This window comes from Hippocampus zosterae, chromosome 14 (genome assembly GCF_025434085.1).
Source record: "Hippocampus zosterae strain Florida chromosome 14, ASM2543408v3, whole genome shotgun sequence".
Classification (NCBI taxonomy): domain Eukaryota; kingdom Metazoa; phylum Chordata; class Actinopteri; order Syngnathiformes; family Syngnathidae; genus Hippocampus; species Hippocampus zosterae.
This window is the reverse complement of record NC_067464.1, coordinates 12,350,001-12,368,393: the sequence shown is the minus strand read 5'-3', so window position 1 is coordinate 12,368,393 and position 18,393 is coordinate 12,350,001. Positions and strand designations below refer to the sequence as shown.

At 42.1% G+C, this 18,393-nt stretch overlaps 1 protein-coding gene across 1 annotated transcript; it reads left to right on the top strand.

The window, feature by feature from the left end:
• The first annotated feature begins 1,160 nt into the window (after positions 1–1,160).
• LOC127614680 (TOG array regulator of axonemal microtubules protein 1-like) lies at positions 1,161–18,360 on the top strand. Its single transcript, XM_052086025.1, has 23 exons — positions 1,161–1,472; positions 2,502–3,666; positions 5,091–5,157; positions 5,523–5,651; positions 6,390–6,647; positions 6,735–7,012; positions 7,169–7,392; positions 11,123–11,223; positions 11,308–11,472; positions 11,536–11,601; positions 11,783–11,937; positions 12,026–12,173; positions 12,285–12,521; positions 13,082–13,205; positions 13,413–13,518; positions 14,078–14,313; positions 14,402–14,560; positions 15,025–15,151; positions 15,238–15,353; positions 15,570–15,753; positions 15,834–16,053; positions 16,134–16,220; positions 17,203–18,360. Exons 2-23 carry the CDS (start codon positions 2,632–2,634, stop codon positions 17,460–17,462), a joined length of 4,482 nt encoding a protein of 1,493 aa, XP_051941985.1. The 5' UTR covers positions 1,161–1,472; positions 2,502–2,631; the 3' UTR covers positions 17,463–18,360.
• The last annotated feature ends 33 nt before the right edge of the window (positions 18,361–18,393 follow it).

The following is an 18,393-nucleotide window of genomic DNA, read 5'->3' as shown; positions in this document are numbered from 1 at the left end:
CCCGGGGAAAACCCACGCAGGCCCGGGGAGAACATGCAAACTCCACACAGTGAGGCCGGAGCTGGAATCGAACCCGGTACCTCTGCACTGTGAAGCCGACGTGCTAACCGCTACCGGGCCGCCTTAATTATGTTTGTAAACTTTACAAATAAAAAAAGAAAACTCTTTTTATTTAAACATCAGGATGTGGATAAAGCAATTGTATGTACTGTGTTGTAAAAATAATACAACAAATAAAACTGAACCCTGAAAAGATGTATAATTATCAATACGAGTACTCCAACCATCCATCAAGTTTATAATATTTTCCTCATTACTGTCACGGTTGTGCTGGAGCCTATCCCAGCTGACTTCGAGCGGTTAGGTGGGGTACACCCTGAACTGGTTGCCAGCCAATTGCAGGGACTACTAGTACTAATGGGAGTAAGAGTACTCGTTCAGTATTTTTTTAATAATAGTGAATGGTGAATGCACAGTAGCATTTATTTGCCATTGAATTAAAGTGTAGTCATATTATCGATGCAAAAGGGAAGTAATGTTTTCTGTGTCAAGCAGGGGTGGGCAACATATGGCTTAGGTGCCACATATTTCCCGCTCTATTTTTTAAAATCAGGCCCACTCACCATTTAAATGATCACATTTTTTGTATTAATTTAAGACAAGGTGAGGCAGATTCATTTATATAGAAAATGTCATACACAAGGGAACTCAATGTGCTTCACATGGAATAGTTAAAGGCTACATGTAAAGGCAAAATCATTTAAGATACTTAACAGCAAATAAAAAAATTGAGTTTACTAAAATATCTAAAAGAATGCGCCATACAAAAGCAATAATCTTTGGGGAAATTGACTATAGAACTTGTTACACTATAATCATTAAGAGTGATTTGAAGAGCTTCATATACATCCAGAAACAGGAACATTTTTTCAAATTTGTACATTTTACTTGACGATAAATCTCAAGATTCAAAATCTTTGCAGGTCCCCTTAGTGTATTTTTAACAAATTTGATTCTTTTCTTTCATGTTTTGTATTGAAAATGGGAATAAAACTTAAAAAAATATGTTTCGCATATTTCGCTTCCCAACGGCGTGCGCGTGCGGCCGTGTGGCGGCGGTAGTGGGTACACGAACCCGCAGCTCGCGTCACCATGGAAGCGCTCAGTTTGCGACCTGGATACGCCATTTTGCCTACCAGTGCTTCGGTGTGTGCGGCTGTGCGCGTGTATTGTACGTGTGCATGTGTGTGAATGCTCGAGCGAAGTGTGTGTGCGTGGGTTCCCGTTGATCAAAATACCTCTGTAGCTTCCGAACGTTCAACACTTCACACACCAACTACACAGAAACAAAATGTTCACGCTTGAAGAATAAGCAGCCCGCTCCGCAGCCGGGCATGGGAACGCGGACGACGTAACGTTTAATAGTCTCGACGCAGAGCTGTCGAAGTCTAAGAACCGTGAGACATTGTAAGGTTTGTTTTCGTATTGCTTCGCTTTAACTTTGCTTGCCAGAATCAGTCAGCATTATTTAACTGAGTAGCGAGCTAGCTTAGCACAGTGCACCCAATTATATTAACACCAGCAACGACTCAATATATCGAGTTTGTGTCTTCTTCAGCATGGCGTAGGCGGTCGGTTGTTAGAAGTCCACTGAAGGCACCGTTCATGTTTCAGTGCATGGGCTGCTGCAGTCGTTATTTCTGTTACTTAATACATTGGCATGTTACATGAGAAGGGAATTGTATACATCGGGGTACGTTGTTCTGAGCTATGTTGGTGAGTGGCAACCAGCCACAAGTGGTTGGTTGCCCACGTTAAGGTGCATCGTGTCCTGTCATGCTCCCGTCAATGAGTGCTGCAAGATGATTAGTCTGTCTTCATGATAGATTTTTTTGTGCCACAAGTTTTCATGATGTATTTTCTTTATTTTGTACGTCTGCCTCACAGTTCGGAGGTTCGGGGTCGAATCCGGGCTCCGGTCTTACTTTGTGGAGGTGGATGTTGTCCCCTTATTTGTGTGTTATCTGCGAATAATTACTCCCACATTCCAAAAAACGATACATGTTAGATGCAATGAAGATGCAAATGATTGTTAGCCCATATCTCACTGAGCAGAGAATGCTACACATTTTTGGTTTCCTGTCAGGGTTCGTAAAAGGTTGCAAACATGTTTGCAAACAGTTTTACGTGTCACAGGTTTCCAAACATTTATGATGAATGTTGGCCAATTCAACAATCAGCACCATGGCAAGCATTGGTTGCTCTGTGATATATCAAGGCGTGTGTATGAGTACAAATCATCGATTGCGTCTGTTATCTGCGATTGACTGGTGACCAGTTATAAGCTGTCTCTCGCTCCCACAACCCCAACGAGGATAACTGGAATAGAAAATGGATGGATGGAATAATGTGCATTTCTTGGCCATCAACTTATGCTTATTCAATTTGATGACGCAAATCCAACTCCTCTGTCATTGCTGATTTCTTTTTTCTCTCCGCAGTAAAGTGTCTGGCTTCCCATCATCAAGCACTCAGGATGAAAGCCAACAGGAATGAAGAGGAATATTATCATCCTCTTAAGATTGCGCTTGATTCTTCTCATGTTTGACCACATCTGTCAGATCACCAATAATGATTTGTGGAATAATCTCCCAGGAGTTACACCAGCAACTTCTGGATGCCAAGAATTACCAGAATCGCACAAATGGAGTGGAAGAGCTCAAGCGAATCCTCTCGGAAGTGGACTTGAAATTGGTCCCTTCTGACAGCGTGGAAGAGTTCATCAATTTTCTTCCCAGACTTTTAGATGACAGTAATTTTAAAGTATTTTATGGCACCCTACAAGTTTTAAACTTATTTATTCAGAGGTTAGACGCAAGTATTCACAAATATATTAAACAGATAGTTTTGGTGGCCGTCAAGGCTCTTGGTGATACTCGTATCATCGCCAAGAATGAATACATGAACATGTTTCATCTGATGATGAAAACTGTGGCCCCACAACAAGTTTTAGACCTTGTTATTTGTAATTTGAAACACAAGAATTCCAGAGTCCGCGAGGATGTTCTTAACATCATTATTGCAGCTATGCTCACTCATCCCAGAAAAGAGTTCAACATCCCCAAGCTTTGTTTGGAAGTTGCACCTTATCTGTCAGACAGCAAAAGGAAGGTCCGCCACGCTGCCCTTGAACTATTTGCAGTTTTTGACTCCTGCCTCGATACGGGGAAAAAACAGCCCCTCACGAAAGCTGTGGACAACGTTGAGCTCAAAGAGGACGCGGAGGGGCTAATGGCAGCTGTACAGGCCAGACGTGCAAGACACATTCTCCCAAAACTTTCCCCAGAGGGAGTGGTGGAATACGGTCTGGTTGTGCCAAAATCAGGCCTCCGCTGCTCCCCACAGGCTTGTTGTTCAGGAGCTGATCTGGACTGGGTGATGAATGGAGGAAGGATTAGCAGTGCATGGAGTCACCGAACTGAGCCAGAATATGAGCGACTGTATGGCTACGGCAGTTTAGGATCACTCACTGATGAGCTTCCCTCTCAAAGGAGGATTGTCAGCGCAGGTAAAGGGAAGAATAAATTACCTTGGGAGATGTTGAGTTATTCATTGACTGAAAATAACCATCAGTGCCGCTCCCCCAATGGAAAGTGCTCCGAGCAGGTGAGGTCACACTACTTGCTGCTCAATTGCTGTTATACATCACTCCTTTATCGACATATTTATGATCGATGCATTCGGGACCAGACATTCGTTGCTGATTCGGAACAATGCTATGCTGGTTCTGGCAAATCCAGTTTGCAAAGTATGGATGAGTTTAAAATCAGAATGGTATATTTGAGTATTGAATGTTCTTGTATTCTCACCAAATGCTGATGACGATGATGATGAAAGTGTTGTCACAATACCAAAATTTTGATTTTGATACTATACCTGCATAAAGTACCTTTGTACCGATCCTGAAAGGATACCATGGCAAAAACTCAAAATATCAGTAACAAAAATAGAAATAATAGCAATAATAATAGATTTTGATCATCTACGTCTTGACTAGACGTGTCTTGGCAGCCCTAATACACAATATATAAAGTGTTATCTGTCCAGCGTTATTTTCTTGACAATGTTGAAAATATGGAAATATAGATCAATTGTTCTGGAAGTGAATTTCTATAGCTTGGCAGGTCTGCATCTGGTGGTGACTCATCATCTTATTTTAGTTCCAGGATCCCAACAGCACTAACAGCAGAGCTAGCAGACACATTCTACTCATGCTGTTCATAGATTAGGATAGGAGTGGTGTGTTTTCCAGCGGTGTTAATTGACTTAATTCTGTTCTGGGGACTGTTGCCCAGCGTTGTTGTGTTCATGTTCATTTCAAGACCTTCTGTTTACCGCAGCGTCTGTTTCCCAGCAACCCCATGATTGCAGAGCACCTCTTATGGGTGTGCATGCGTGTGTGACATTGTGTGTGTTCGGCAAATACAATTGCTAATATTACAAGGTTAGACTTGTACAACATGGCTTATTTACAGCTCAGGTGTAAAATGCAAGTGCTGGATTGCTATCAAGCAAGCAGGCTGGCTGGCACTGCAATACCCAACTCAAACCCCGCCAACCTTTTACTAAGAGTGAGCTGGCAGACGCAAAAAGCTCTCATTACTCTGTTTGTGCTTTAGTTGTTGAATGTAAGGTTTTACAGATTCCGATTCACATAGAAATGGAACTACAAAAATAGACACCATGTCAAGTATGCCGTTACTCTTTCCACATTTGCAAAAGTCAACACACCCTCTTTCAAATGGCAGGCTTTGTGCACCAATTCTATTAGTTGTTTATTTTTTTACTTTCCTATTCTAAAAAGAAAAATTCAGCTGAGTTCAACAGATTAAATCACATTAATGTGGGGGGGGGGGGGTCAAATGATTTATATTTCTTGTTTCTATTTTAATGACTAAAACTTGGCATTTGAACATTGGTATGTAGACCTTTTTATGTCCGGTGTAGCAGAAAATCAATTTGTTTAGCCGGGTGCATAGAATAAATAACCACCCGCCTCTTGTAATCAATGGATCTCTGTCTTCTAACAGGTGACCATGGAAGAAGTTATTCCGCTCACCAGGAAATTTAGTCCGGCGACCTACATATCCACTTTTAGTAAGTGCCGATCCATCTTCGTCACACGCTCACTTTGATCTGAGGTAACAAGTACAGTTGAATGCTTATAACAATTTGCTGGTACATATTAAGAGCCTCTTGGAATTGGATTAGCATGTTGAGTCAAAGGAGTCACAAGATCACGTGTTAAAGAAAGCACTGAGAATTAAGTGGCTGAAAGGCACAACCCGAATGAATGAACCCATCATACTAGACAGTTTGCCAGATACTGTATAATGAATGGTAATTATTCATAAAATACAACACACTTTTGGACTTTTACAACTGTGCCTTTCCAGCCCTGTGTTAGTTGCCCCAGTCTATTTTGCAACACTTTGAATTAAAAAAAAAAATGTTGTCTAAAGGTGCTGCAGAATCACAGACACCCCAAACATCCAGGAGAAGAATATCTCCAGCCCGGCTCAGAAGAAGCGGAAGCCTCAACTTAGACCCTGACATCTTTAAAACTACAAATTTCACTGAGTCAGACAGCGGTAAGGAACCTTTGCCAAAATAATATAGATATACAGGTAGATATTTTTATCTTGGTTCAACAGTGGAAGTGGAACTTCATTCTGAAAGTTGACCTCATATTTAAAATCACTGCCAGGCTCCATGATTTCCTCTCAAAATAATTTGAAGTGACTTGACTGAGTTCAGTGAAGACAAAACCAGCGACGTTGTAGGAGCCTGGTTGATCAACATCCAATAAATACGGCCACCACATCAATGTCCTGGTCACTGAGTCAATGTGGTGGCCATATTGGATGTGGCAAGTTCCAGTCACACGCAAGAGCCACTCTGGACCAAACAGGAAATGAACCTGTTCAAAGTTTATTGGCTTGGGCAGTGCCATTCAGCACACTCCGGTGCCCAAATATGCATGTATTGCACGAGGACCTCGTGCACATGTCACACTTTAAACGAGAGGCTATCAGTGATGTTTTGCGTGACCATAAGTACGTTATCGTTTGAGATACCAGAGATTAACGAATCAATTTTAACGATTAACGAATCAATTACTGTAAACTATTTGTCCTGCTCATCTAAAAACAGATATTCGTATATTTTGAAGTAATTCTATTGGAATTTTCATTTCTCTGTCATTATTTAATATTGTCCCATTCTGTGTCACACAGCCCGGTCACTATATTATTAATAAGATATTATCATAATGTTTTAAATTGTACTATTTTTTTATGTCCAAAAGTGAAAAAAAATGTGTCTTCCAGGGTTATCCAAAGGACACATGCTCTCCAGGAATGGCAGTGTTGAGCGCACACTTTCTCTCCCCTCTAACTACACCACACCTGGCTCCTTTCTGCTGCCTTCCTATCCACTGGCTGCACTCCCAGGAGGTGTGCTCACGCCAACACTATCCCGTCGCCATGCCGACTCGTCCCTCTCTATGTCCAACACCTGGCCCAACAAGCGAGAGAACACCCCTCACCAGCGAGAGACCAGCCCCAGGGGTGACGCCGCAGTCAAAGGCAAGGGTTAGCTTGTCAGCTAGCTGAATGTAAAATTAGCTGATCATGGTTTTGTAATGATCAATTTTCTGCCCTCACCTGCACCAGGGGACCTCTCTAGCAGATGCTCACCTCGGCCAATCCGTGCCTCCCTAAAAAGTTCTTCATCAACATCGTCATTCCGCAGAGTCTTGAACAGCAGCAGGACTTCCCTTTCCATCTCACCAGTCATTCCTTCAGGAGAGCAGTTTTATAACAATGACCAAAGGCCCAATGCACGCAGCAGCCCTCAGAATCGGTGTCTAGAGAGGGACCTTCAACTAGAGCCTGTGGGCGCTAACGCAATACAGGATACTCAAGAAGAGGAGCCCCTGGATGTGCAGGAGGTAAACAGCCTTTGTATTTACCTGTCTGAATTCTGTTGATCAATTCTGTACACCCAAAGTCTTGAGTAAATAGAGTCTGTGGACGTATAATGTATTTAAAATTAATGTCATGCATTCCCCTTCCTGTCAATATTTGCCAATATGATTTGCTCACAGATGTGGAACTCACTGCGGTCGTTGCGCAACAGTGCTGCTAAGAAGAGGGCCAAAGTGAGCCTAAGCAGTTCAGACCCAGACCAGGACAGCCTAGATTGTGCTCTAAGGTCACCCCTTGGTCAAGACCTAATGGTGCACACCCCTCCCGTGCTCACCAGCTCAACCAGCGACAGTGGTCTTTCCAGTTTGAGTCCCCCCACCTCCACTGTCTTTGGCATCAAAAGGTAAAGTCATCAATCATTTGTTTTTGTGGGGACACAAATTGTATCAATCTTTTAACTTGACTCGAACACCCAGTTTGGAAGCCCAAAGGTGAAGGTGTGTTAGAAGTCTTGAAATAATGCAATACAATTTAGATTGCAGAAGATTACTCTCGAACAGAAAATCCCAGAAAGGGTTCACCAGGCACACAATTAAGCTCTTCCCATGGCCATCTCAGTCCAAGACCTCAACCCCATTGAAAACCTGTGCAGTGAGATACATAGGAGAGTACTCAGGTGAATGATTTAGAGAGATTGTGCAAAGAGGAATGGTCGTGGATCCATTTTTCTCTATTCTCCCATCTTGTAAAACATTCTAAATTAGGTGCTGTTTTGTTGGTAAAAGGGGGCTGCCACAAGTATGAACATGAGGGGAGCTAATAATTTTGGCACACAAGGTTTAATGTGGTCGACTGGTTAGCACGTCCGACTCATAGTGCAGAGGTGCAGGGTTCGATTCTGGAATTCAGACTGCTAAATACAAAGGCTGTTTAACTCCGGCCATCCTCTGTGGAGTTTGCATATTCTCCCTCTACCTACGTGGGTTTTCTCTGGGTAGTCGGGTTTCCTCCCACATTCCAAAAACATGCATAGCATGTTGATGGAACACTCTAAATTGCCCCTTGCTGTGTGTGTGAGCACAGATGGTTGTATGTCTTTGTGTGCCCTGGAATTGACTGGCATCGAGATCAGGGTGTACCCCGAAGACAGCTGGGGTAGGCTTCAGCACACCCTTGTGAGGGTAGGGGGATTAGAATATGAAGGGATGAATGCATGGATGCTTTTGACATAAATAATATTTTTAAATGTAGGATTTTTTTTCTCCCTGGTATATTCATTATTCCTGTCAGGTCCATCAATTTGACAAAGGCGCTTACAAATGTGATGTATTATTATTATTATTATTATCATCTAGACATAAAACACAAGGAGGAGACGGGAGACTCAATTCTGGTCCCAGGAGGGAACGAGGAGAAGCATTAGGTTTCAGTTCTCTGCACGTCACCCTCACGATCTCCCCCTAAAACCCCCTCATTTATTGCAAAATCTACTACATAGGTGTGTCCAACCTAAAAGATGGGGGCTGTTGAAGACACACTGAACTTGTTTGACTATGTGTGTGTGTATGTGAGTGTAAATTACGTACTTGTGTGCAATTGTTTAAAAAAAAAACATCACATTGCAGCTGGTGTTGATGGCTCCATCCCCTGTAAAACCCCCTGTAAAACCTTGCTCCTTGCTCGTCTTAATACTTATCTCTAACCAACCACATCCTCGAAAAGGTGGTTGCGTCCCTAAACTGCCACAGTGCACTAAGCATTCTTGATTATAAATGTGAGTATATAATGATTAAAATGATTATATCTTTATTAAAAACATAAGCATTCTTAATTGCAGGCATAGTCAATTAATGATTGCAGGCATAACCATTCTTCTTTGCAAGCATAATCAATCAATCAATCAACCAATATCAATATAACATTAATAATAACAGTAATAATAAGCGAACGTATAATCACTAAAAATAATCAATCTATCATTCCCCCTGTATTTCCTAAATTTGCTCATATCATCACAGAACCTTCCTGTCTGTCTTTATTCAGTGGGGTCATGATGTATATACAAACATAGGTACAACCAGAAATGCAAATGTTTTAAAACAGGCAATTTGTAAACAATATTTATATATTTTTTAATCGGCAGGAGGTAGATGGGCTAATCCCTGAACAGGTCGCCAGCCAAACGCAGGGCACAAATAGACTCACACATACTGGTATTCCAATTGACTGGTTGATTTTGTTTATTATTATTAGTATTGTTATTATTATTATTATTGTTGTAACGATCCATAGCAGCTATCGATCGTTCGAGAGAACCGAAAGAAAAACAAAAGAAAGTCACTCGCGTTCTGCATTCGACTCTAGTCATTCAATGAATCCTCACACCGGAGGACATCTCAAACACGCATCGACACGTTCAATGCTTCAAACAGTTGCACACTGCTCGTCTCAAAACAACGTGGGCTTACTTGCACGGTGGGCCATTACTCATTGCTACTACGATTCTTTTCATCCAAAGAAATAAAGAAAACGCACTTTTGTGTTTGTTTTACATTTTTAGAAACACTACTTTGCAATAATAATAAATGCTCGCACTTGTCCGTATTTTATTCAAGGAATTATTCGCCACAATTTAACACGTACTGTAAGCAATTAATTCCGCCGAAAGAGCTGGAACGCTATGCACATTTACACTTGATAAAATGTTTTGCGAAGAATTCGAGCTCACCCATTTGTACCTTGTCACTTAGTTTCATATTACTGAAATTCACGATGGTCATTAAAAACGATTTGAAGGCAAAACGTAATATAACGAATGCAAATAACAAAGATTTCCCCCTATTTCGGCGGAATCAATGGCTTACGGTACGTGTTTAATTATCGCGAATAATACTGACGAATGTTCCCACTCTTATGTAAAACCTCGTTGATATAACTACAAAACAAAACCACAAACATTTCTTCATATGTTTAAATTAAAAAAACGTAGTAATGTCCCGCTGCCTTCACCCAATGTGTGTTCGCGGCCAGGGTATACGGATTTTTTTTTCCGGGGATAAGCACTTAGGCACAACCCCGGCAAGCGGCTTGTTTCGTCGTCGTACGGCGACTCTTCACATATTTGCAGATTACATTTCCATAGCACTCTTCACTTACAAACATAACGACATATACAAGTAGCCCACGGAAATGTGACCAGCGCCGATGACGGCATGTTGACATCGTCGTCCGCGCGTTTGTCAACACAACACGTCATCGACGCCACAGTGATTGTCGCCTTTCGTGTAGGCGCTTTTCAAACAGTCCCCCTTGAGGTCCGTCTCAAATAGGTGACGCTTGGAAACCTGCGCTCGACCTTTGTTCACGTACAGGGCTTGTTGAATTAGCGCCATACGGTGGTGTTTGCGAAGAAAACACAATTCATGTTTTACCATTAAAGATTCGGGCGGATTTGAGCTGACGCTCAAAGTCGACAGGTACTGTACATCGGTCGCTCTAGAATTGAAATACAGTATAAACTAGCCACCAATATTAGTTAAAAAACGGACCATTCATTTTCTGTTTGTTTTTAAGATTAAGAGGAAAATAGGCAATAATACATACAATGTGATTCGTCCAGCTCAACTATCAAAAGAAAACATTTTTCAAAATATAGCTGAATGAATCTTGCTTTTTCAGTTGTTACATTTTATTTTAATAACATTTTATTTTAGTCATACAGTGGCGGGTCGCAAAGCAACACTTCGAATTCTTGCTCAACTGTGCATGCAAACTGTGTTTGCCATACTAACTGGTCAAGAATGAATGATCAAATATAATTAAGAAAAGCTGGTACAGTAATGTGTTTTTTTTATGGGAGCAACCAGAAAATTAATTCTCTCTCTCTCTCTCTCTCTCTCTCTCTCTCTCTCTCTCTCTCTCTCTCTCACTCACTTTTCTGCCTGAATGGCTAAAATATTTTAGTACCTTTTTGTATTGTTTGATAATTCGTGTTAGTTTGAGGGGAAAACCTAGCATTGATTTTTTGTTTGGGATTTTGGTATACTGTATTTAAGCCAAGTTTCAAGGGAAGCGGTGGCAAATGCAAATTTTTGAATGTACAAGGTCCACTAACTTTTCATACCTGTTAATAGTTCCGGAAGCATGGCCTCTCCAGGAGTGAAGCCTCGAATTGGAAGAGTGCCTTCTGCAAACCTGAGATCTTCTGTGTCCATGGACTTTAGCAGCCTTCCAGGTAGGGGTCAGTAGTAATGATTGAATCAGACGTTTTATGGCTTGAATTTAATTATTTACGCCTATTTTAATATTGCTTTCGCAGGACTATCTCAGAGGAATGATTTGTCATCTGAGGCAGGCGTTGTTGGCCAGAGAGTTACTTATTCCAGTGGAACAATCAGAGCCAGTGAAGAGGCGACAGTACCTTCTCCTCCATTGGTGAAACCATTGTTAGGTGAATCATTCAGAGCCGTCAAGTCCACAAAAGGTAAGCCATTGGAGAAATGACAGATTTCAGGGCTATACTGAATTGTTGTTGTCGTTTTTTAAGGATCTCAAAGCAATGGAAGCAAGAATTCGCCAGCCACAGACATGCCTGAGGGAGTCATTGGCAGAGGTGGGTGTACATAATCATTAGTTTTGCTCTTTTTTTTACTCAACCGAACGTTGTTTTCTTTTTTTTGTTTGATTGTTTTCCATGGTATATTTCCATTACATTTAAATTTGATCCTCACAAATTTGTACAATGAAACACTGGTCACATAATGTATCTGCAAATGTCCCCTAATCTGTTTTAGGCGTGTTTGGTACCGCAGCATCCTCCCCTCGTTTGGCTTTGGCCTTGTCACTAGAGCAGGGTGATTCAGTCACCAAACCGATCGCTGATCCTTTGGGAGCCCCCCCGGTTATTTCTGGTGACCACAGGGGCCGTGACAATTTCTATCCAGATGAGGTAACATTTGGCCCTATTTTTCAGATCACTACGAGGCGTCCGCATTTGTCACAGCAGTGCCTGTTATGTATTTCCATTGCACGAGTAGGTGATGAATATAAAGTCCATTCGGGATAAGATCCAGGTGCAACATCTGGATCAGCCTGAAGAGCAGTCCAATGAAAGGGACAAGATTCGGCACCGTGTCCGACAGATGCTCTCTGCCTCGCCCAATGAAGAAAATCCCAATAGTAAAGGTGTGACATCTCTAAACAGTGTGACTGTATTAGTCAAAATGAGAATTATTTTTATGCGCACAAAAATGTTGACATATTTTTTAAACATATTAATGATGATCTCTGTTTTAGATTTGCATATGAATGGCAGTACAATCACTTCTTGGACAGAGGACCTCCCCTCGGATGGGTCATCATTAAGTGTCACAACCTCAGTCAGTCCACCAGGACCCCAGAGCCCTGTCAAGTGCCTCACTCCACCCCATCAACCAAGCCCCCCCACAGTGCCTCCTAAACCCCAAAACCTTTCCCGTATGAGGAGGGCCCCCAGCCTGAACAGAGCACGCCCTTCGCTCTCCCACAGCTCAGGTCAGTGGGGTATCAACACGCAATGAGTAAAAATGTCCACAACATGAGGTACACCTGTACAATCTTTGGCTTTCGAAACATATTCCTTGTCACACACTACAGTACAATCATAGTTTCATGTTCACACACACATGGTCAATCTACTGTAACAGCAGAAGTGATGACTGGCATTGAATTAACAAACACCCTTGACTGTTTCTCAGACAACAGAGAAGTAAAGGCCAACTCTGTTGCAGCAGAATTTCCCTGTGATTCGGCAATTGTATCGAATCTCATTCCATGTGCAGGTTTACCTATTGTTGTGGCCCGTGTGTTTTTTTCTTTGTTGGTTGGACCTTGTATATTGTTTTATAATGAGACATTTCAAAGCAGTGTGGTCACTGGAATTGGCACGTGTGCTCGACCATTAAAGGTATTGGAGCATGAGGAAATTGTATTGTTGTTCTTTCTATTGTGCACTGTGGCTCATTTTGATAACTCATAAATACATCACCACACACACATTGCTTGTTTTGAGCATTGTAGGTCTAAGAGTCTTGTCTTGGTGGGCCTTTTTTCAGATGAGTTGTCCCCCGTTACTGTGGGCCACAAGAAAAATGTCTCTCAGCTTCCTGAACTGTGTCCCTTTTCCAAACCGGACCTGGCGCTGATGCACAGCTTCGACTTGCTGAGTTCAACGCACTGGTGAGAAACACAGCTTCTTAGAAAAACCCGTCCCGTTACATTGATAACTCAAGAGCAAAGAATCATATTTATTGTTATAAATACCGCATGTAAATTTCTATGCATTTGTATACAAACTACACATCACATTGACTATCAATGGCTCTTCAAAGAAAACATGTTTGTCCATTATGTGAGAATGCTTTCTCCTACTGTTCTGCTTTTCAGGGAGAAGAAGATTGAAGGTCTTACGTTCCTACGCTCTCTGGCCCAGTACCACTCTGACACACTCCAGGGACGGCTTCGTGATGTCTGCCTATCGCTCATTCAAGAGGTAACAGCATTTATATGAAGTCATGACAAAGTAATCATATAGTAGAACTGCCAAGGTCAAACACAAACCCTTGCGGGAGGCCCATTTACTTCTGATTTGCTTGTACAGTATTTTGGAAACAAATAATATAAATGAATATTGTAATTGTGTCTTTCAGTGTCCTAATGTATCCATCACAGTCACCAACTCTGTGGGCTGTTTTAACTCACATTTTAACATACTTGTCTTTTAGAGTTGGAAAAAAAATAGTCGAGCACCGCATGTAATAAACTGCGGGAACTGTCTTTTAGAGTTAGAGTTTCCAACTGTCTTTTAGAGTTGGAAAAAAAATAGTCGAGCACCGCATGTAATAAACTGCGGGAAATCATTTCAGTATGAATGACAAAGGCGCCATTCAAAGATGAATGGATTTACACAACAAAAACTAAGTTTACTATGACGACAAAGTGAAACCCTGACAACTTTCAAGGCCATTTTTTTAGTTACATTAAAAAAGTGCAATCTTCAGGGACATTCAACTTTGTTGTTTTCCTGTAAGTATGAAAATCTCCTTATTCAGGTGAAGAACCTCAGGTCGGGCGTGTCCAGGACTGCCGTGTGTACACTGGGTGACCTCTACATGCACCTGCAGAAGGCAATGGACCAGGAGCTAGAGGGGACCGTTAAAGCCTTGCTGCAAAAGGCGGGCGAAAGTAACGCCTTTATCAGGCAGGATGTTGATGCTGCTTTAGACAGCATGGTGCAGCACTGCACTCCAACCCGAGGCATTCATGCGCTGCTCTCTGGAGGACTTGGGTCAGTATGCTTTCAGCATGCACAGCACATATGTCGTCTCTCAGAATCTGGAATTGGGATCGTAAAATACATTTGCTTTTGCTGTTAGTCATCTCAATGGATTGGTAAGGAAGTGCACTGCCCAACACTTGGCAAATTTGGTGGAAAAGGTCGGAGCCGCTCGCCTCCTTTCTGGAGGTAAAGATCTAACTGAAAGAATCTTACCTGCAGTCACCAAGCTGTCACAAGACTCCTCGCAGGAAGCAAGGTATGCCTGATGACTTGTAGGTCTGTTTAAGTGTACAAAGACTTGTAAATCTTGTAACCGTGCATCAATACATCTAACAAGTAGTCACTGTGCTATTTGATGACATGTGTACCACGCTAAACAAGGACCATAGAAAGCGGGGGTGAGATTTGTCTCGGGAGGTTAGAAAATGATTGACACCTGTTTCTTGCCTGAAAATCCATGTACGGTACATGTCTGAGGATGTGGACTTGACAAAGACTCTTTAATCGTTTAACCCTAATCAAGTATCAAGTACAAATTTATTGTCAAATGTGCCGTATATGCAACATACAGCACAGATGAAATTTCTTCCCTCTCACAACATACATCAAGAGGAGCCGCTGCGGGTGCCCGCGCCGCCGTCAAAAGAAAAGTGAACATAAAATGACAAAATAATACAAGACAACACATTAGACACAGACAATCGTGCAATCTTTCCTTAGATACCACGGCCGCCGAATGCTGCTGTGTCTGTCCTGCCACGCAGACTTTGAGAAGATCCTGGAAAGAACGATTCCCTCCAAAGACCTGCAAACCACTAGAGATACCATTTTAACTCTAAAGACAAAGGTACAACTGTAATACCTTCAAAACAACATTGCTGTGTTTAATTTGAGTCTTAATCCTTTTTTTTTTTTAAACTGGGGTGGTGTTAGGGGCTTGGTGAGATGCCACACGACACCCAGTCAGCCAGGGGCAGACGCTCCCTCCCAGGCAGCGGTACAGTCCGAGCCTTGTCTCTCACCAGAGAGCCACTCTACCACCCCATCAGGTAAGCGTGTTCCGACTTAACCAGTACAAAAAAGATCAGTTTCACATAAATACAGCGTAACGACAAAAGTACTTCTGGCCGAATCACTGAAAGCATAGAGCTGTCTTAAATGATTTACATCAATCAAGAGAGACGTCTAGTTTTGTACACGTCGTGTACAATTAAAGGCGAGGCTGGCACTAATACATCACGCCATGTATTGTACGTCCTTTCCAGAATGTCCAACAGTAATTACAGCAACAGATCTCAGACACAGAGTATAGCGGACAAGAATGAATACATCAAGCACATAACAGGCCTACTGGGCTCCAAGGACTTCCGAGAGAGAATCAAAGGAATGGACCAGCTCGTGGCTGACTGCCAGCACAACCCGAACATTGTCACCCACAATATATTCCCGGTATGGAGAAATCTCAGCGTAACCATCTGAACGTGGACATTGAAAGCAGATTTTCGCCTCAGCTCTCCATTTGTTTTTAGGTTTTCGATGCGCTCAAGGCCAGGCTGCAGGAGGCCAACAGCAAGGTCAACCATTACGCCCTTGAGTCGCTGCAGAAAATCATCCCCTTGATGAGGGACAATTTGTCTCAAGTAGTGAACATTCTAGTCCCAGCCATTGTGGACAATCACCTGAACTCTAAAAACAACGCCATCTACTCTGCTGCTATTGGAACCATCGATGCCCTTATGGTCAACCTTGGTATGAATCCGCATCCCATTAATATTTTAGATTTTGGTTCACTTTCTCCAGTTAACAGTATCGCTATATCTTCTTGACAGATAACAGTCTCCTCCTTCAGCCTTTCTGCACTAAGGCTCAATTTGCAAGCGGCAAAGCCAAGGTGGATCTTGTTGAGAAGGTTGCAGGTAAATCTGTAACAACTGCTTGACTGGCTTTGTTGTTGTTGTTTTACTTTTCCACGGCATTCGTACTTCCTGTGAGTGCTGCAACTACAGGCTAATGACATGATGCCTTGATCCTGAACTTGCGAAGATTTGGTTTACGTCATCACTGGCGTCTGGCGACAAAGGTTCAATACTTGCATGTTAGATACAGTATATGCTTTTCAATTCAAGTCGGTATTTATCTATTTGTTCGACGCTGATGTGCACTTTCACGAACAACGTGGCTGCGAAGTTAGTTCACAAAAGCTCCATTTAGTGACTTCTCCAACTCCTCTGGTTACTTACGTTTAATTAATGACATATTTAATTCCTGTTAAGAAGCAGACAAACAGTAAGTGGAATCATTTTCACAAAAACAATTTTTCATAGAAGTTGCCCCGTGGAGTCAGTCGTGCGAAACATGTCCATAGACATGGTGCCTGCCCATTTAGATAGACGGAAGAAAAAACGGATCGCTAGGAATCATGATTATTCTACAGAATTATCTCTACAATTAGCGTGAAATAACAGTAGTCTGCGTAATATTACAGACAGTAATCTATAACATGGATGAGTAAAACATAGTAGATGAGTATTGGGAAAACTGTTGATATAAGTATACGGTGGATGCATAATGTTTGTGTACGAAGTCCTTAAAATAATGAAAATGTTGAGTTTGGGGGCAAAGTGAAATGACGAACATTTACCCAAATTATGCGCTTCCAACAAGCAAATATTTTGCCATACCTGTAAATTATTGAGCGGTGTGTGAGAGGACTCGTAATGCTGCAAGTAGATTTATGTTTTGAATCAAAATCATCTCTGAGCTTTTTTTTTAATGATTTGACAGCTACTGCAATGTATTGCAAAGTATTTAATAGACACTCAAGCTACGGCTAAGGCGACCCCCATTTTGAGTGGTGGCACTAAAGCTCTTTTAATCATCTGGTCTTTGTAATTCCAGATCTAGTGAGCGAGCTTTACCCTCGCAAGCCCCAAATGGTGGAGCTGAAAGCGCTGCCCCTGCTGTGGCACCTGCTTGGCACGTCGAGCCACAGCGGCACCATTCACGGACGCGGCGGCAGCGTGCGCGCGGCCACCGCCAACCTGTGCGTGGCTCTTCACGCCCAAATGGGGCCCGGCCTGTGCGAGTGTGCTGCATCCCAGTCGGCCAGCGTCAACAAAGGGTTAAACGAGGTTCTGAAGTCGGCCTCCAAAAGATAAAAAGCAAGCGGTTGGAGACAATACAGACACAACGTTGACCTTACTTACTTGAAGACAGAGAGATGTTCGACATTTCTTCGTGCCTGCACTTTTCTCCCAATGAAGAGAAAAGTCCTCAACAATGAGGAACTTTTTACTCTTTTCTCAGTGATATTTCTTCCTCTGGTACAGAAGCTTGGAAGTTTGCAACATCCTGACACCAGGTCCTGCTCCCAGACAACACTGCTCTCTTTGCACATTGACAAGGTAGCTCATGATGAATGCGAGATTTGCATATGAATCAGTCATTGCTTTACTTCATCTGCTGAACACGAACCACAAACCAGAGAGCCATTTGCAGAATGTAAAGTTATAATGCACAAAAAGGACAGACAGGGATCTGAAAGTTGTATCGTGTTTTAGCGGTGTCAGAAAATGTCCGGTGATATTTTTTAGGATGATTTATGTGGCCGTTTTTTTTGCCGAGTCATCAAAATGAGATTTATCATAGTACAAGATACTTCTGTACAGCTGGTTATGTATTTGCACAGTATTAGTTTCTTCTGTAATCATGAGTCCATTTTCTTCTGTCGTGTGACCCTTTTAAATCTTGTTGATGTGCTGCAGACTGTTTTGTTTGCGTGACCCATTTCTCTGGAACAAGAGACACGCTTCGTAATAGCTAAGTGTGTATTGATGCCTGCGTCAAGGCTCTTGAAAAGGACTTTGGGCTGACTCCTCTTGTTGCCGGAGAAACAAAAGGCACAGATGGAGGATTTGCAGTACAGTGCCAGTCTTCAAGTAGCCTTTTAACGCCTTTGATTGTTAAATTATATTCAACATATTTGGAAAGGATGACAAAGACAGATTGATATCTAAATATATACAGTATATATATAAAGTGTTTTATTTCTGTAAATCGAACTTCCTGTGCCTTTTTCGCAATCCATGC